General features: G+C 40.5%; 1 protein-coding gene across 2 annotated transcripts; it reads right to left on the bottom strand.

Annotated features, from left to right (window-relative positions):
- Positions 1-647: 647 nt before the first annotated feature.
- On the bottom strand, positions 648-20,240 carry alg6 (ALG6 alpha-1,3-glucosyltransferase). Of its 2 annotated transcripts, XM_087783780.1 has the most exons (14): positions 20,098-20,240; positions 19,880-19,964; positions 19,692-19,781; positions 19,526-19,614; positions 18,917-18,999; positions 18,577-18,641; positions 17,800-17,982; positions 15,214-15,349; positions 9,874-9,959; positions 7,049-7,133; positions 6,879-6,949; positions 4,999-5,067; positions 2,732-2,921; positions 648-1,057 (listed from the first exon to the last, which is right to left on the bottom strand). In XM_087783780.1, exons 1-14 carry the CDS (start codon positions 20,177-20,179, stop codon positions 860-862), a joined length of 1,512 nt encoding a protein of 503 aa, XP_087639906.1. In that variant the 5' UTR covers positions 20,180-20,240; the 3' UTR covers positions 648-859. The 2 variants fall into 2 exon arrangements, with proteins under 2 accessions (XP_087639906.1, XP_087639907.1); XM_087783781.1 differs by lacking the exon at positions 20,098-20,240 and having other exon boundaries at positions 19,706-19,781; positions 19,880-19,900.
- Positions 20,241-20,858: the final 618 nt, after the last annotated feature.

The following is a 20,858-nucleotide window of genomic DNA, read 5'->3' as shown; positions in this document are numbered from 1 at the left end:
TGTTTCACTTATGCACCAGAAGTGAAGTTAGATTTCCACCTAAAAACAACTGACTCCAACCTCCTTATTTCCTTCCTCAGTCCATAAAGAGCTTATGTTAGGACTGTACATTTGTAAGAGAGGGTGACAAGTTATCCCCTGCCTCTCACCCCAGTTAGCTAGGATAGACTCCAACCCCCTTTTACTAGTCATTTTTGAACAAACAAAACACTCATGAGACAATGCAGGGATAGAATTCACATTATTGAGAGGCCATGTTGCCTTCAGGTGCAAGTGCCACTTAAACATCATGACAGATAATTCACTAAAACTTACAGCATTTCTTTAAAGAGATTTTCTAAGATAATGGTTTTATTTCCATAAAATGTTGCATTTAAATTGCATTTCTTGTCTTGTTTCAATTATTAAGTATATGGCTTAATGCTAAAACTGTATCTTACAGATTTCTTTATTTTATATATATATATATATATATATACACACAGTATATATACTGTATATGAAGGTAAATTCCTGAAGACTTCCACCTGTCCAAGCAAATGATAGAATAAACTATTTATTTATTTTTAAAACACTTCTTTAGTGGTAAAAGTAGATTTGCATCACAGAAAATACTTTGAAAGTTGGAATAGAAAAAAACAACAATGAAAAAAAAACATGTTTATTGTCTTCATGTTTCACGGACTGAAGTCATTTTCTCATGATGATATTGTTTGTGGTCAAAGGTCCAAATCCCTGCTGTCACATGTCATGATGGATTCTTGATACAAGGACGTGGAAAGTCATAATCTGCTGAATCAGCAAATTTCTTTCAGAGCCTCAACTTCCTGATATCAGTTCATGGATCGTTCCACACAACTCATTTGTTCTTCTTCTGGTTCTTCTTCATGGGCTGCGTGGTGAAGTGGAGGACGTTGAAATACACGAACGTGCCCAAGAAGTTGAGGAAGGAGAAGACGGACACCAGCACGGGGAACAGGTCCGGCAGGTGAGGCGGAGGCGCGACGGCGGCGCTCGCTACGCTCAGGCCGACCATGACCGCCACGCTGATGTAGAACTGGAACAGACGGAGGCAGACGGTTAGATCTCAGCGGGTACGACCTGAACCAGCTCCCCCTGGTTTGTTGGCGAGTAAAAGGTCCTGATCCGAGTCCCTCCTGGACGACTCGGCTTCATCATCACATTACTTTCAGAAGCAAGTAAGTAATTGTTATTTGTATAGCGCTTTTCCAGACCAGGGTCCCAAAGCGCTTAAACAATCAAAACAAGGTTCAATCAAATATATGCTTTAAAGGTCAAGATAAAATTGATAACACAACAGGAGTTCCAGAAAATCAAGGAAAAGCCTGAACAAATAAAAACGTCTTAAGATGTTTCTTGAAGGAGTCAGTAGATCATCAAACACAGAGGGAGAGGAAGATCGTTCCAAAGCTTAGGAGCAACAGCCTGGAAGGATTTCTCTCCTCTGGTCCTGAAGCGTGTTCAGGAACCATCAGTAGATTCTGATCCACAGACCTCAGAGCCCGAGCTGGGGTGTAAGGCTGGATCAGATCAGTGATGTAAGGAGGAGTCTGACCATGAATAGATCTGAAAGTAAGAACCAGAATTTTAAAGTTGATCCTGAAAGAAACTGGAAGCCAGTGAAGAGTTTTAAGGATCAGAGAAATGTGAGTTCTTCTACTAGAGCGGCTCAGAATTCTCGCTGCAGAGTTCTGAATCAACTGCAAGCGAGACAGATCCTTCTTGTTAAGACATGAAAATAAAGCTTAAACCATGTTTGCGTTTTTTTCAACACAGAACACTTTTTTGCTAACGTGACGATACGCGTCTTATCAAGTCCTCTGGACGTCCACGAATAGAAGCGCCGTCATGCGAGCCGGTGAGTTGCTCTTTTAAACGACCGCCGTCGGCCACGTTCGGCTGCTTATCGCGACGGGATTTATATCCCGACAACCTTTTTCTAAGTCAACAACCGCGAGGCTTGTAAAAATCCCGCCGATGAACTTTTCCGCCCGGAGATGTAAACAGATGACATTCCGCCGGTGAGATCATTAATGTTTATTTGGGCTTCGTCCCCCGGAGATAAATCGGTCGGCGAGCGAGGCGGAGGAAACACCTTGTACCCCCCCCCACCGCACCTGCCACCCCCCGAACCCATGAAACCTTATCGCGGGCGCAGCATCTCTCTATTTATGCTGCTTGTGTAAATAAATATATCCAGGCAAAACCTGCGTTAATGACGTGCGCTATAAAAAGGCACCTTCTCTTAATCTCCGACACCCTACCGCTGTCCCCGTCGCTAAAGGGCAGCCCCTCCAGACGGCCTGGAAACTTAAATAAGTGAGAAATAATTCTTCGTTTGGCAGCGGCCCTCATCCCCGGACAGCTTACACAGCTTACGGCAGCACATGATCTTTATTTATACAGTTAGTTGGATCTGCTATCGCCGCTGAAATGTGGATCCGGTGCTGCCTCGGGAGTGAACGGCCATCTGGGCTTTTGGACTCGCCACCTTCTTGTATGAACTTCTTGTATTAATCCCACTTCGGCAGCGGCTGCGATGACAGATGCAAACTATTAAAGTGCGTGCTGTCCTTTGTTGTCTTTGAGCAAGGCAGCATAGCAATGCAGGAAAACTTTCTTTTGGGGGGGTCCCTGAGTCTACAGGGAGTTCAAATCCCTCCCTCGGCTCAGGTGGGTTCCTCGTCTAGAGAAGAAGTGAAGGACTCACCTTCCACCTGACCACAGGTGCGAGGTTGACGTCCGGCAGCAGCAAGAGTCGGTGGTAGAGTCCGAGTCTGAGCTGCTCCTCGGTGCAGCGACCCACAGCAGACAACAGGTGGCAGCTCAGGCAGACGAAGGCGAGCGATGTGACCACGTAGGGAACCAGGAGACCGTCCTTCAGGAACAGAGGCAGCATGCTGCGCCACAAACGACAACCTTTATTTAAATACACTTTTCTTTTATACATTTTAATCATAAATATGACAATGTAAAAAAAAAAGAAGATTTTAAATGTATGTGATCAACTAATTAAAACATATAAAGAATATATATTTATGTAAAAACTAAGTACTTCCAAGTTTAGAAGTAACGCAAGATAGAAAATGTTCCTGAACTCTTAGTCTTTATTATAATATCTGAGGACGAGTGTAATTATGTAGGAACAAAACAATACTATTCTTCAACTTTAATATTACCATTATTAATCAGGATTCTTACAGCAAGTTAAAGTAAAGACTTTCTAAATACCATTTACATTATTGTGTTATCTTAGGGTCAAGGTGAACGATGTCCGGGTCACCTTGACCCTGAGGGGTTAAGACAAACTCAACAATGAACCAAAATTGAAAAAACAAAACAAAACACCAATCATTAATTCAGGCATAATTTTGAAAAAACAATTTGTGAAGATGAACCACGTTGAAAAAGAATTGCGACTTGAATCTGCTTGAAAGAGTTCAGGCTGAAACTACTTTATTATTTATATTATTGAGATTACATGTCAATCTGTCAATTATTTATATCTTCTTTTTTTTCCCCACACTTAAAAAGTGTTTACTTACCTTCACCCAAAGGGAGAGAGATAAACTAACAAATAAAAAATAAAAATAAATGTCTGAAAAAAATTTAAATTAAAATAAATGTAAGTTTGCAATTTCTTTCCAAAAGTCACTCAGCAATCATAGTGTCAAATAAAGTCCAATTTCCCCATCACCAGGTTCACAGTTTCTTTCAGTCTCAGTTTAAAGGTCAATGTTTTGGATCTGCCTCACAATGGTTATCTTTGCTCCAAATCTGGTTATGGCTTGTTTATTACTTTGTTTTTTTTACATCCAACCAACATTATTTGCATTATATACATAACACATGGTTTAACACAATCACCTATATTTTTCTAGGTACATCGTTCAGAATGCATTTGGTACTGGGTTGCCCAAAATAAATGTACTTACGTTCTCCCAGAACACTGTTTAATCTATCAATTCATCTCACTCATTACATGTATAACTCTTGAACATGTGATTTAATACATTTCAATGTCAATAAGTTCCTTATTTTAAATGTTAGATTATTAATGTAATTACCTATAAGCAGGAACCCTTGTTAAGAATCAAATATAAACAGTTCTGCAAACAAGTCAAATGTGACTTAATTGAATATAAATAAAATATTCCAACCAAAATCTAGAAAATAAAATATCACACATAAGAAGATCAAGAAGAAAAACAGATTATTTTGTGTAGCTGAGCTTCAAGAAAAGACGAGGAATTGTTTCAGGATATTCCATTAGCAAACACAACTCTCTCGTCACGAGGTCAAGAAACACTACATCGGGTCGACGTCTGTCTGGAGGAGAATGCCAGTAACACAACAGTTGACCTACACAAACCTGCTCCTCACACAACACAAGCTTCCATTCAGCCGGAGGTACACACACTTCATCAGCTACACACTGATGCCGCTGTGCTCGGCTGCTGCGTCGTGCATTCATCCAATCGGACGAACCGTGGATTTCTGTCAATAACGATAACAATAACGGGGGCGTCTGTTACAGGGACTACACATGACCTGCTGTCCCTCCACCACCACAAGCATGTGGACTATGCTGCGTAATCCCCGCACATCCTCACACTAAACCGTCGCACAACTATTAGTGCTGCCGGAAGAATTTGACAACAGCCGGCGAAAGTGAGACGGGCGGCTGTCGCTCACCTCGGACGCTCGTTTGTTTGGGGAAAAAACGTTTGTACCGTCTTAGAACGTCCTCATTTATGGACAGGTTGGTCCCGCGAGAAGAACTTCCCGAGATGCTCGTCCAGACTACGAGTTAGAGCGCGACCAGGCCTCGGGGTTAAAGGTCACTTAAAGAAATGTGACTTTTGAAATAACACTCATAATATTGAGTGAGACACTGGTCAATTTAAAATGAATAAACTTCAGTTAAAAGATGACTTTTTTCCTCTTTAGTAATGGATCCAGAAACATGTTCCTCACCTGAAGGCCGAGGTCTGCAGGAACCAGACGGAGATGAGAGGGAGGTCGTTCAGGAAGAGACAGACGGGCCTGGAAAACACACGACATGGTCAGTCCCGGCGTTTAATGGTTGATGAATGACGAGCGAGTGAATCCATCGATGACACGACTCTGTCGTCCAGTCGTGCTTCGAGAGTGGAGACAACTCCGCAGAAGTTTTCTAAACGCTCTCAGGAGCAGACGCTCGTCTGACTTCACGCGTCACCGACGCTGAGCAGGCTTCGATCTCGGATCCTGTAATTACAGTCGTGCTCTTTGTGAGTCTGGTGCGACCATTGATTGTGTGCAAACAACACTCGCGCTGCCGCCAGACGTTCCTCCTCCCGTCCCTCGACGTGCATGACTGATTGAATCGGGGACGGCAGGTGGAGACACAACTCGATAGTTAATAAAGCAACAATCTGCCCTGATCTGGATTAAATAATCATCTGGAGGCCAGATCCTCCCTCAGTGGTCAATGGAGAAGCTGCGGCTTTAGAGCGCACACTTACACACTTACACACTTACACACTTGCGCACACAATCATACAAACACACACATGACTCCTGTGGGAGGTCTTCTGAGCATCACCTACTAGGAGACCTCAGGGCAGACCTAGGACCTGATGGAGGGACTATGTCTCCTGCTGGACCTGGAGTACCTAAGTGTTCCTCCTGGGGTGATGGATGGATGAATGATGAATGATATAAATTGATTGACTGATGGATGGATGAATGATGGTTGATATAAAATAGATTAAATGATGGATGGATGAATGATGGTTGATATAAAATAGATTAAATGATGGATGATATAAAATGGATTAACTGATGGATGGATGAATGATGGTTGATATGCAATTGATTAACTGATGGATGAATGAATGATGGTTGATATGCAATTGATTAACTGATGGATGAATGAATGATGGTTGATATGAAATTGATTAACTGATGGATGGATGAATGATGGTTGATATGAAACTGATTAACTGATGGATGGATGAATGATGGTTGATATGCAATTGATTAACTGATGGATGAATGAATGATGGTTGATATGCAATTGATTAACTGATGGATGGATGAATGATGGTTGATATGCAATTGATTAACTGATGGATGAATGAATGATGGTTGATATGCAATTGATTAACTGATGGATGAATGAATGATGGTTGATATGAAACTGATTAACTGATGGATGGATGAATGATGGTTGATATACAACTGATTAACTGATGGATGGATGAATGATGGTTGATATAAAACTGATTAACTGATGGATGGATGAATGATGGATGATATGAAATTGATTAACTGATGGATGGATGAATGATGGTTGATATGCAATTGATTAACTGATGGATGGATGACAGATTAATGGAAAAATGAGTAGATGGATGGAAAATAGATGGATGGATGAATGTAAAAATTAACTACTGGATAGATGTGTGGATCGATGGAAGATGAATGGATACAGTACATATATTTCTGGATGGAAGATGAATGGATAAATACATTGCTGGATGGATGAATTGATGGATGGATGATAAATGGATAAATACATTGCTGGATGGATGAATTGATGGATGGATGATAAATGGATAAATACATTGCACGATGGATGAATTAATGGATAGAAGATGAATGGATACATACATTTCTGGATGGAAGATGAATTGATAAATTAATTGCTGGATGGATGAATTGATGGATGGAAGATGAATTGATGGATGGATGGAACACATAGATGAAAAACAGTGATGCAATAACAAACTAAAACCAGGAGGAAGCCCTGTGCAGACCCAGCACACTGGGAACACCTCTGGAGGTCCCGGGGACGAGGGACCTGTACTTACAGCGCCGCCAGCAGGATGGACTTCTCGTGGACTTGAAAGGAGAAGAGGAAGAAGGCCAGGGAGGAGTTGACCTGAGGGCGACACACAGTTCCAGGACTGTGAGTTGTGAGAAAACACAGCAGCCGTGCAGCGAGAATTAAAGCGTCGAACACGAGTGTGACGTGACTCACCAGCGAGATCTTGAACTGCCAGAAGGACGGCTTCAGCAGCAGCCTCGTGCACGAGGGCAGCACGGCCAGCAGCGTGCACGCCAGGCTGCAGCACAGAAGACATGTCACATGATCACATTCTACTACACTGTCCATCGCCGTCAATCAAACACCAGTCATTCCTCTTCTATTTAAATCCTTCGCTCAGTAACCATGGTAACAGTCGTATGGGAAGCGACGAGACGCCGGTCCATTCGTAGCGAGGCGTTAGTTTAACCCTTCAATTGTCACCTGGGGGAGGACGGCGAGTATGGAAGTGCGAAGGTCCAGTAATGTGTTGAAAGGTCAGCATGTTTATGCAGTGTGTGTGTGTTTGTGTGCGCGTGTGTGCGTCCGTGGGAAAACAGCCGAGAATCTTTGCCGATGTCAAGTTTTGCCTGCGTCAAATAAACACAGTAAATAAGACGCATTATCCTCAATGTTATTATAATAATCATTAGAATAGATAGAAGTACAATCACATCTGCGGCACTTAAAAAAAAAATTCTAGATAAAGTTACAGGTAAACTAAGAAACAAGAAAACTTTAAATAAGAAATGCATTGAAAATGACACAAAAAAATCCCAAATAGTTTTTAACTGTTCAACACACATAAATAACTGAATCAATAAACAACTCAGTGATGCCAAATTATCTAATAAATACACTTAAAAATAACAACAAAATAAACATATTTAATACTGATATAAAAAAAGGTAATAAATTGTTCTGGAACTTGACACTTTTTCAAAAATTATCTCAAACTATGACATTTTCCTGTTGTTTCAATGGCATAAGTATCTCTTCACCTTATTCACGTCATTTAAAATGAATTGAAAAAAAATAAAAAATGTTTTTTTTAATTTGTTTAGGATTAAAAAAACTAAATTCTAAATAAATGTTTATACAATTTAAAGGAAATAAGTATGAGTTTGGTTCATGACATAAACATCTATATTTGTATAGAATATATTTGAAATGAAATGTATCAAAAAGGTTTTAAAAAAATAATTATTTAGACTATGTTAATATTTGAATGGAGTTAACAAGAGATCCTACTGCGAGTTAACTTGCCATTTTAATTGAAAATATATATATTATTAGACTTTATTAATCCTTCGGGAAATTACCGGTAGATTAAATGTTCAGAAATAAGAAGGAAATGGGGATAAAGAGGTGGTTAAATATTATATATAGTCGACAAAAATCAACGATTAATAAAATCAAATTAAAAGAATACAACAAGTTTGTATGTATGTATGAACGGATATATAATTAAAGGTTGAAAAATAAATAACCTAAATTGTAACAAATGATTATAAATAATTAAAATGTTAATTTGAGTCGTAGCTGATGATTGCGTCTCTGTTGCCATCATGTGCTCCGCCGTCGTCTGCCAGACTTCTGGTCACATGATCTCCTGACCTCTGGTTACTTCTCCTCGGGGGGAAAGAAACCCTAGTGAACTGTGTTTCTATGTTTCGTTGAGGCCAAAAAACGCCAACGTTGTCCTGGCTGATGGCGGCGCTGGACAACAAGTGCGAGGGATGCTGGTGTCGGTGTGGACGGACGAGGATCACTTTTCACAGCTGATTCACGAGTACACAACACACACAACACACCCACATCCGATCATTTAACGATCCGTCTCGGATGCCAGCAGCACACCGGTGTTTTTTCATCGGTTTGAAATAAACCACAGTCGGAGAAGTCCGGCCTGATCCAGGGACTTAACAGTCTGGCAGGAACGTGTCCACGCCGCGAACGAGGGACTCCTAAATTTAGCGTGCCGTGTTATTCAAGCGCACACAACTGTTGCTCACACTTTTTCTCACAGGGATTGAGCAAGACGTCCAACGTTTGGTCAACATCCTCGGATCCAGCCGAGTATATTGTATCGTTGTTGTTAGGGCAGTGTGTTCTGCTGATACGATAGGTATCAATGAAAGAGGCAACGATACGATATATTACAATATATAGTGATACTGTAGGAACAAGTATATACAGTATTTGTGGTATTGTCGAGTACTTGACTCTGGTGTTGCAGAATTTACAGACCACATTGACAAAGTAATAACTGCTTTGTTTTGAATCCGAAATGGGCCCAAGCATCAGCTTTGAAAGCTGCCTAACTGTATCCTCTCATCCTCAGTCATCGCCAAGATTTTGTGGGATTTCATTGTTCCTGTAGCTGCGGGGGATTTAGTGACTGATGTCATCTAGTGGCTGAGAGTTTATTTGCATCAAACAAATGATGTACTTGCATGTTTATTTTAAATAAAAACAATTATTTAAAAATAAATATAGAATACAATAATATATTTTATCATTTATGTTTTAAAAGCCAAAATTAAGGTGCCCAAACACATTTGTTTTCAGCCACCGGGTCAGCTTGACCCAGAGATAACAGAAGAGTTAAGAAAATATTTATTGTTTGTTTGGTTAAACATAAATTTGTATTTTCTTAATTTTTAGCTTTCAGAAAAGGACAATAAAATATTTTTCAAATGAAATATATTTCACATTTTTTATTAAAAGCTCACTTGTCGTCGGTTCAAACCAGTTTTTTATGCTGTTAAATCACGGCCTCCAGGCTTCAGAAAACAACATAAACAATGTGTCTACAGAGCAGCATCACTGTTCCGAGGTCAGACTGATTTTTCCCAGAAGGAAGATAATCTCCACGTCATCATTGTACTTGAGTTAATGTATCTTGTAGGCGTCGCTAAATGGTGAACGTCTCCGATACATTAAATTCAAGGAATGTTTTTCTTCAAGTTCTTTGGAAGTTCTCAGACTTGTATTACCTGAGGTAGAGCTGCTGGTCGCTGGAGAGAATGGATCTGATCTTTACCAGGACGTTCAAGCTGCACCATGTGTTGGCCACTTTATCCTGCACAAAAAGTACATCACTCCATTAGATAAGTTTAAACAAATGTTAAAGTTTTGTGAGCGGCTCCTTTTTTGAAAAGACGATTTTCATCAGCCTCTTGCATCCCAACCATTTCTAATTAATGTTATTACAAACATCTAGGAATCTAATCCAAGGCCATAAGAAGGGAAATGACAAACATTGGCGATTAACAAATGAATGAATGAATCGTCGACATGTTTCCTCTCATTATAGTTCATATGGATTGACTTTACAACCACAGCATCATAGATAGACATTTGCTTTGACAATGTTTTAAAAAACACACATTTAAATCCCATCTGGGTCATAAAAACTAAAGTAAAAAAGTATTTTCAAGCCTAGAAAAATTCGAATTCAATTTGGAAGAGAAAGTAAATGAGTGGAATAGCTGGAGCGACTGGAAGTGAAAGAGAAATTCCTCCGGGTCGGAGAGTCAACCCCCCCTCTCTGCCCACCCCAGCACCACCAAGTCGTTAATGTATTCTCAGTGTCAGAAAAAGAAGGAGACTTATTTGTAAACTTCAAGCGACCAGGTCAGGTGTCACATTGGGAGTCATTACTGCCGAGGCAGCGGATCAGGACCAACAGCGGAGCGCCGACATGAGATCTCTGTCAAATTATTGACTCAAGCGACGTCACAATGACATTTTCCCTGCTCTAAATGCACAAATAACTGTCGGAGAGTAAACACTTGAAGCATGTGAAGGTATCTGCTGTCACACGACTCCACACCAGTGTGTATCTTGCTGTTCCACGAATGAACCATCCCTTGAAGACTTAGAGGCATGACTTGCAGTCCTTGAGTAGATCCAATGCTGCCCTAGATAACTCTTAGGTTTCACTGTTGTTTAAACTAATGTAACACTCTTCCCAAAAACCCTGGATACTGCTGATGTAAGGGGGCGGACCAGGGCAGGGGTAAGGGGTCAAATCTGCTGCTCAAAACAAGAGCATTTTATTTCTAAAACTGACAGACTATAATGTTCATCAATGGACTCCGAGCAACAACTCATTCGAGCAGAACTAGACACTGATTTTGATCTTCTGTTATGATCGGGCGAGTGTTTGGGTCATGAAGCTTGTTTTTGTGTCTCTTCGCTTGTCAAGCAGTTTCAGGCTTCATTCTCCTCGACTAAATTGATTCCGTTCACCTGTTGTTGCACTCGTGTTGAAATCATGTGGGTTTTGAGATGCGACGAATTCGTCTTCGCCGTAATAACAACACAGAGAAGAAGAATAAGTCGTCTGGTTTGTTTGGTTTGATCCAAGTGCTTTAGCGTTCCTGTCAGGACTGGATGAGGCCAAAGACGTCAGCCGGGGCAAAAACGAGTTGGCGGGACTGGATCGACCGGGGAAGCTGGACGACCTAGAAGACTTTATTTCAGTCTCTTTTCAAGCTACAGCTGCCGTCAGCCACAGCTGTGTGGATCTGTGTGGCTGCCTGGTCAGCAGCAGCAGGCCGGTCCATGTAGTGTTGTCACAGCCGCATCCCATTTCCTCGTGCTCCGCCCGCTTCAAATAACCTCTACGGGAATGTTTCTGGACGGTGGCGACACATGAACGGGAGTGTGTCTCATCAGCAAATGCGAGTGTGTGTGTGTGTGTGTGTGTGGGGGGGGGGTCGGGAGGGGAGTGCGAGAACTGTGTGGCGGCTCCTTCACCTATGAGCCAGCATGGAATTTCACAGTGGGAAGCATTTGGTGCCATTTTTGTGAGCAGGCCGGAACCTGAGCCGGCAGAATGCTGCTCGGTGGGTAAACTTACAACTGCTTCCCTCCCAGAAGCTGCAGGTTCCCCCCCGGTACCCTCTCCGCCTGACGCCCCCCTTCTCGCCCTGCTCTCCTTGTCCAACACTAATGCTTACGTGCACAAATTTCACAATTAGTTCAGGACGACTCGGACCCCCCCCCCAACGCCGACCCCCGGCCGCCTCCGAGGCTGTTGCTCACAGGGGGATAAAGTATCTCTCACACCCTGTGTATTATGTTTGCATCATTTCAGTAAACAAATCCAGCCGCAGCGCCGACCGCTCCACGTTTAGAATTTTCAATTACTTCTCACGTTGTGACACCCCGGCGAAGGCCGACACCCTGGGACGGTCAAGGAGGATGGGGTGCAACAGGATTTTAATACGAGCTAGTTTACGTCAATCACCTCAAAAAAAATGCTTTCAAATCGATTACTTTTAATGACAACCCTAATGCGTGTCCAATTGTTTACAGGCCTGACCCCGAGTCCTGTAAGTTATTGTGTCCAAGTGGTGGGACAAGTAGTGTGTATCGAGGATTTGGGGGGGTCAGCGGAATGGTACCCTTCTCGTGACTTCTGCCCTCGGCCATGCTGGACGGTATTCTCAGCCACAAGTCATGCGAAGAGGGTTTTCACGGTGGTCTTATGATTGCATCACTGCACGTCGTTTGGAAATGTGTTGCTGGCCTTGAGCGCTCAGCTGCATGTGCTCCTGATGCTGTGACTTGTGGTTGATCTTGTTTTCTGGCTCTCGTCCACACTTTCTAGAAACACTGTGAGGGTCTCTTGCCTTTTGCTGGCTTTGTTCTTCAAAGCCTGTGGGATCTCGACAGATACTATCGCGATAGAAATTTTGATCATTAAAAATTTAACTTACTAACTAGTGTCACAGGAGTCTGAGGTCTGTCCCAGCTGCTTAGGGCGACAGGCGGGGGGGAAACCATGACCAGGTTGCCAGCTTGTCACATAGGACAACTAGAGACGTACAAGGTTTTAATGCACACACTAACATGGGGCTGGGTGTCGATCTTCGGTTCTTTGTGCCACTGACCCTAATGTTAAGTTAAGATTAAGTTAAGAGTATTTAAACATGCTTCATCTTTCAGTGCGATTGTTTCGCCACCTGTTCACGATCAAGTTTTGATCATGTGTGAACTTTACTGAAGAAAAACTTATGGGTGACAAAGGCAGTGGAGATCAGATTCATTCGTCACTGAAAACTATTCGTTAATAATTTTTTATAATTAAAATTTTACCCGAGCAAATTTGAACTCAAGATTTGTACTACTGTATGTGTAATGTTATTTTCTTTTTGGTACAATTGATCTTAAAAAAATTGGTATCAAAAAAAGGTTTAGTTCAGAAGGTATGTAGGTGTTGAAAATGTTAAATTGATTGTCCCCAGCCATACACTTGCATGCGATTTAGGATAAAGGACACAAGCCCAGGAAGAACAGAGAAACTCTTGAGCATATAGGTTGCGAGTTGAAAGCCAACAGCCATCACAATATTTTCCTCATAATTTCTTCTTTAACGGTCATGCCTGCAGACTTTCAGGGGCAAGACTCTCGTATATGATCCCTGTTAATGGATTCAAAATCATGACATAAATAACAATATCAAGCGCCGCTATTGCGGTTCCCCAGGGGTGGGCGACTCAATTTTCTAGTTGGTCCACATGATAAACGCTTACTGTGGAAAAGACCAAAACAAAGTCAAAGAGGTCTAAGCTCTTCTCTCCTCAGAACGTCTTCATTGGGGACCTGAGGGAACCAACTGCACAACATCATGTTTTGTGAATCTTGTTTGTTTTTAGTTCCGCTATTATGTAAAGCACTTTGTGAGAGCGGTTAGTCTGAGAGACGATATATAAATAAAGATGATTTTATCATCAGCAAAAAGCAGCGATGAGATGCTGTGGTCACTAAACCGAAGACACTCTCTGCCCTAAGAAATTCTGTTCATAAACATTTAATTGGGAAATATGCCATATATACTGTATATATATACATGTCTTTAACCCTGTAGACATGTTTCCAATTCACTTAGATTTCATTTTTTGGTGAAAACGGGTACATGTGGTCTTTTTATTCTGAAGAGTGACAAAGATTCCGATCATTTGCTGATCAGCTGATAAAAATAGGAGGACATTTCCAGATAAGAAGCCACGATTTCACATGTTGCAGCAGCAGGAAGCCTTTGGGGAAAATAAACAGGCAGAACATGTTTTTCCTCATAGAAAATAAACTTGGGTCTTTGTTCATTGTGGGTGTTGAAGGGTGACGTTAGAATCCTTGATGGTCTGGACCCGGGATCCGCATTCAAAATGTTAACCATAGAGAACTTGACTTTCAGCTCTGACATAACACACATCTTGTTTTTTGATTCAAAACCTCATAAAAAGATCCCTTGATCCGACACATGCGTCATAATTAACGTGGAAATTAATCAACACACTGAATACCCAAGATCTCTTTCCACGTATCGCTCGGAGGTACAATGTGACTGCTATTTTAAAAACACAAAACAAAAAGAGTCGTGAGATAAATTTAGAGCCTTTGGACAGATTAAATCAGACGAATCAAGAACTGTGAATGGAATAGCGTGGAAGTGTTGCTGTTAATATCTTTTTGCATGTGAGGGTGTTCTGAGACTTCAAAGGTCAACAGCTATTTTTGTCACCAACTCGCCTCAAACCCATTTATAAGACACAAATACAGCAGCGATTATTAAAGGAGGTTTATTCTTAGCTCATTTTTGCTTTAGAACTATCGTTTGATTATCAAAAACATGTGTTGACAAGAAGCTCTTTCCTGGTCCTTATCACAGTATGAGACAAATAGTGAACAGTAATTGTGTTGAAAACATAAATTACAGAGCAAGAGTATGATGGGAAAAACACAAAGGAGTGATCAGGCTCAGAACTCATCTGGTTGAACTTTTTATAATGTAGCATGCTTAGCAATTTTAGCACGTGCTTTGACCAGGGTTTCTGCATCTTTAGGCAAGTTCGATTTTTAGACTTTTAATACAATGTTAAATTAAATTGAGAACCAACTCAACAGTCAACCATAAGTACAAAGAGAAATATACCACAGTAGTAACATAGGTTTAGGGACAATTTTACCAAAAGGATTATTTTAACAAAACAGATCCTTAAAGTCATAACGGTTGTTTTATCTCAGGGTCGAGGTGACCCAAACGCCCAAAAGCAAATCTGCTTGTGGTATCCCTTGTGTTGTCTCTAGGTCATGGTGAACGACCTCTTCTTCCAGAAATACATATGCAGTGGCGTAGGTCGTTTATCTAGACCCAACACAAGGGATACCACAAACACATTTGTTTTTGGGCCTTCTGAGATAAAACAAGGGTTTAGGAAATTTTGATGTGCTTTCTCTAAAAGACACATTAAAAAAAAAGGAAAATCAAGATTTTTAGATCTCATCGTCTGATTTAGGGGCCGTATAATACGAAGCTGACCTACCTCAAAAAGGCCGCGGGACACTGGGAAGATCCTTCTGAGCACCTGTGAGGTCTGAGCAGGGTCAGACAGAAAGGGCAGCCAGCAGAGTGCAAAGGTCACCAACACTGTTGCACCGATTTTCACTAACAGGAGGGACCTGGAGGTCAAAAGGTGGATCGAAAGAAAGTGAGACAAAAGGAATATTTATCATGAAACATTTACATTATAACATAGAAAGAAAAACACTGAATTGAAATAAACTGTCCTTTATGTTACATGGAAGAATTCCAGCCCCCCCAAGATTGACCCCTAGTGGTATGCAGTGAAAGCCAAGCATCAGCTGAGTCTTCAGAGCAGGCCAGGCTGTCGTCAGCTGTGACTGCAGGGCTGCTGGTTAGGTTGCACATGCGGGCATAGCCGGAGAGTTTGGGCATGGTGAGAGTGTCATCTGGACATATCTTCCCACCGGACCTTCTAATCCGGCTTTCCATTTGCTACTAAATGCCCTTGGTACATTGTTACTAAATAAACAGACACTAGACACACGAGGAGCATCCAATCTGATTACCTCAGTCATTCTGTGGCTCTCCCGAGAACTCCAGCACTGACTGACACGACACGTCTACTTTTAGCTCGTGTGCACAGCAGCGGAGGACACTGTGATAAACTTCACGTCTTCAATGACTGAAGCCCGAGTGAAGTGTAGAGATATGATAAACACACTTTCATTTTTATGTATTTCTATCCTCATGACTACATCCATCACTATAATTCACACAACAAAATGTATACTATTGTTCGACTCATCTTCTTATTGTGTCCATTCTTTACTTTAAACTTGAATAAAAGAAAAGAAAAAAAGCAGTTCTTCAAACTGAACCGAAAAAGACATTTTTATCCACCCAAATATTTACTTAATTCTATTTTTTTAAAGCTTACATTATTTGTCCAGGTATAGAGAGATACTGTATATATAGAGTGGTGTGATGGCAAAAAGAAAATGAGATAGAGCGTGATAGAGACTGTGAGAAGGCTCACGAGAGAGATAGTAAGTAAAGAGAAAATTAATTCAAGGATTTTTTAAAAAGACACACCAAGGATGGAGCCAGCATGCATTTGAAAACAGCCATAAAAAAGCATAAAGACCAAACAAAACATAGAAAATAACAATGATTTTTCTCAGTCCTGTGGTTCTGCTCTGTAGCCTCTTCCCAGAAGGAAGATGGTAAAAGAGTCTTTCATAAATGCTGTGGCTTGCCTTCTCCAACTAAACTATTGATGACCTATTAGCATTTAGTTTCCCTATCAAGCCAGCACTTCCTTAGCTTTAACACATCTCATGTTTTTAATCTTCTATACTGAGCTGAATGTCATGTTTGTATTGTCAGAAGGAATAAAATGTCATAATAAAATTCATGGTCAGACTCCTCCTTACATCACTGATCTGATCCTGCCTTACACCCCAGCTCGGGCTCTGAGGTCTGTGGATCAGAATCTACTGATGGTTCCTGAACACGCTTCAGGACCAGAGGAGAGAAATCCTTCCAGACTGTTGCTCCTAAGCTTTGGAACGATCTTCCTCTCCCTCTGTGTTTGATGATTTACTGACTCTTTCAAGAAACATCTTAAAACATTTTTATTTGTTCAGGCTTTTCCTTGATTTTCTGGAACTCCTGTGTTGTTCTCATAATTATCTTGATCTTTAAAGTATATATTTTTTTGAGTATTGTTTTGATTGTTTAAGCGATTTGTGACCCTGGTCTGGAAAAGCGCTATATTAATAAAAATTACTTACTTACTTACTAAAATAATCATGATGTTGAACCATTAGCTGCTGCACTAAGGTCCCAAAAATTATCCCATAATACTTAAACCTGGAACTTCACTTTTGGTTTCAGCACAGAAGTTTTAAAATACTCAATAAAACAAAAGGTAAAAAGTTGTTACCAAAATGTATAGATTATATTTCAACAAAGTACATTAACTGACTCCATCATAGACAACTTATTTTAGGCTGCCAACAAAATATCACGACCACATGATGTCAACTTGGATTCAAAGTTTCTGTTGACTTTGTTCCAACTCTAATCATCAAGAAAAAAACGTGTCTGAGGAAGGAAGCCACAGATTGGATTCAGAGAGAATGGGGTCTTTGTCTTTTGATCAAAACAGACTTGAGGGTTTCGCATTATTTTTAAAGACGACAAGATTGTTAGTCTCTGATTAGAATAAGCGCGGTTTCTTATTTTGTGGTCCGGGGAATATTAAGTTCTAAGAAACACTATCGATTAAATCCAGCGAACATGAACAGCGCAATATTTTTTTTCACTCTGGAAAAACAACACTTTTTGAACAAATGTTACTCACATTTATGATACTGGACAACTTTCGTTCCTAGATTTTTTTTAGGACAAGGAGTCCTATCTGAGAGAATGTATTGCTTTTAAGGGGGAGAATGATTGTAACTTTATCAGCACCATAATGGCTGCTCTTTAGTGTCATTGCATTTTCACCGGCTCAATGAGCATGAATGATTGTGTTTAAAAGAGAATCTACAATAGTTTTTCTTCAAAAGGACAAATATATTGTAAGTGATTTGTCACTCACCCTCGCAGCGGTCCTCGTTTTATCGATCTTCCTAGGAGGTAGCAGAAAAAGGGCAGTGCATGGTAGAGCTCCATCTGTTTGTAGTTGAGAGCCAGGCAGAAGGCAACGGAGCCTACGGCGTCCCAGCCCCGACCCAGAGCCACAATGGCCCATAATGTCAAACCCAGGCTCACTGAATTGTACCTGACAGAGTTAAGGTTGACATCAGCAGCAAGAGGTTTAAGAATACAACACTTCTCTGGTGAAGTTCTCGATGAAAATAATATTCTTAATAACAATTCAAGTATCCTTCTTTATTTATCCCTCTGGACCTTCCCCCCTTACTAGGTGTATTTGCAGCCAAAATCCAAGACTATGTTCCCAATTAAAAAAGGGCATCCGTTTATCTGGACTCTCCTTTTGAGATAAAGCTGAGGCATTCAGGAGAGACTCAAAGTAGATCCGCTGATCCTCCAAATTGAAGTGTAACGGGCATTAACAACTGTGAGAAAACCTCAGGGCTTGACCTGGGAGAAGTCTGATCTCCTACTGGAAGAAGAAGAGGTTTCTGGGGAGAGGAAAGTTTGGACGGATTAATTTTTTACGAGTTTGATTGTTAGACACGTGTTGAAATGTTTACGCCGGTGGGACCCGTTCAATCATCAGCTGATATTTTGTCAAAACCAGGCAAATAGTTTGAGCTAAAAACACAAGCTGACTTAACAGTAAAAGGCAAACCGTTCTACCATTTTCTTGAAACTCAATAAAATCAGGAGAATGAATGGTTGTTAAGGATACTGGAAATGTCCGTAGTCGATTAAGATGAGTCCGGGATAGAGCAGGAAGCAGAGCAGATGGCAAACCTGGGATGGTAAACAACACAAAACGGTGAAAAAAGGCATGTAATAACAATAATAACAAGTGATAACGAGACAAAATAGACTGCTAACACATTATTATTATACATACACTTAAATTTACTTAAATTGATATATTTAACATTTTTCTTTCGAGGACTTTTGCCCAACCTGACAAATAAAGTCGCAAATGGTTAACATATCATGTGTTATATACTTTAATCACCATGTTGAACATAATTAGTTAGTCGAGACCAAAATGAAAGAAACCAATGTCTTACCTTCTTCCTCAGTGGTCCCTCACACAGACACATACAATATACAACCACCGCTGGGATGTAAATCAGCAAATCTGTGATCAACACTAGGACAGAACAAACACAATGCTTACCAATAGAACATTTATTATTCTCCATTACATCTTCATATTTGCCAGTAAGAAAATGCATATCTTTGTGTGTTTTTATTTTTGTGTAATTGTATGATGGTATTAATGTATGTACTTGAGTTGGCAAAAATGTATTATTGTTTTTTATTAAATCCAAGACAGCCAGATTTTGTGCAAGACCAGACGCCCTGCAGTTAGAACTCGGGATGCCTGTATTCGCAATCTTTTTCTTTGGGTCACAAAGCAGTTGATCATAGATGAGAGTAGGAACAAGGATGGACCTTGTTAATGGAGACCTTTATCTATTGGCTCTTTATTCACCATGATGACACACACATCATGACGGAGGACGCTGCACTTATCAGTCTGTCCATCTCACACTACATCTCCCCCTCACTCGTGAACAAGACCCAAAGATACTCCTCCACCTAGCGAGGCTCTATCCTTCCAAGTGAAATGTATTTGTCCACATTGTCAACAAACCAAAAGCTAAATACTTTACCTGTGGTTCTCATAAACAGCTTGTGTGTCGCACTTTCGTAACCTCTGGATTTGTGGAGCTCCACCCATTCCGGGTTCATCAGTCTGGCTCTGTTGGTTGAGGAAAGATTGAGGAATAAAGCTTCTAATGTTGGGTCAAGCGAGTACATTAAATAAATCATACTTACACATGTGCACATACCCAGCTGTGATAAGCGGTGAGAGGAGGGTAATCGAGACCCCAATAATTCAGATCATTGTCTGTGCTATTCAGGTACCTGCAGAAGTTACAAGAGGTTTATTATACATACAAGCTAATATTAAAAATAAAGTACATATAGTAGTGTAGCTGTTTTAAAAAGCCAGTTGAACGCACCATTGCTGCACAGGAAGGTTGTAGGTGATTTCCTGCCAGTGTCTTTGTGCTTCATAGTCGCCAAACATGGGTGGTTTACCAGCCCCTGCGTTCATATAAACACAATATTTAGTGCATGAGCCTATTGAATTTGCAGAGAATGCAAACAAAAATTAAACTGTATACACATGAGAAAAAACCTGTTACAAAGAATGACGATTAAGAGGCGAGTTTCTCACCCGAGTAAGAATTAAAAGTCACGCCCCATCTGACAGTATTCCCGATAAAAATACAGATAGAAACGAGACTGCATGCTTCCATATTTTTTTTGCATAAATGTGGAGTTTTTTGCTCAAAAAGAGGAACAAGCTGTTGGAGGAGGCAGATTTGAAGTGTAAACACTTCCGGGGTACGTCATCATTTGCTCTCGTTGCGCGATTTCATTGGTGAGAAGTGGCGATGACGTGTGACGCATTCAAAGACTGTCGGAAAACCTGCACTACACGCCATCTGATTATTAAAAAATCTAAAAGAAAAAGGAAAATAAAGCGCTCAAACATATAGTTTTAAATAATAAGATAGAATTTGCGATTATTTACTATTATTTAATCATTTACTCAAATATTTTAATTAGTGGGAGTTGTTGATAATCCTTCGTGTGAGACATGTTAGGATTGTAAACGCATCATCGCTCAAAGTGACGTGTGATGCTGCAGAGAAGAGATGTTGTGTTGACACTTATATTCTTAAACGATGGGACAATGAATGATACTAGCAACCAAAGATTAGCTGAAAATGTGTTCATATAAATTAGTTAACTACAATATTTTGTTAAACCTGGATATATGAACATTAACTAACAATAAAGGGCTTCATTTTTATTTGATTCTGGAAAATGCATACAACTATTTTCTTTAAATTAACAGCATTATAAAGAAACATAATGAATTAAAGTGAAGATTTATCCACACATTCACATGATGATGTGGTAATATGTCTA

This window comes from Callionymus lyra, chromosome 2 (genome assembly GCF_982586985.1).
Source record: "Callionymus lyra chromosome 2, fCalLyr1.hap1.1, whole genome shotgun sequence".
NCBI lineage: Eukaryota > Metazoa > Chordata > Actinopteri > Syngnathiformes > Callionymidae > Callionymus > Callionymus lyra.
This window is presented reverse-complemented; position numbering and strand designations above follow the sequence as displayed.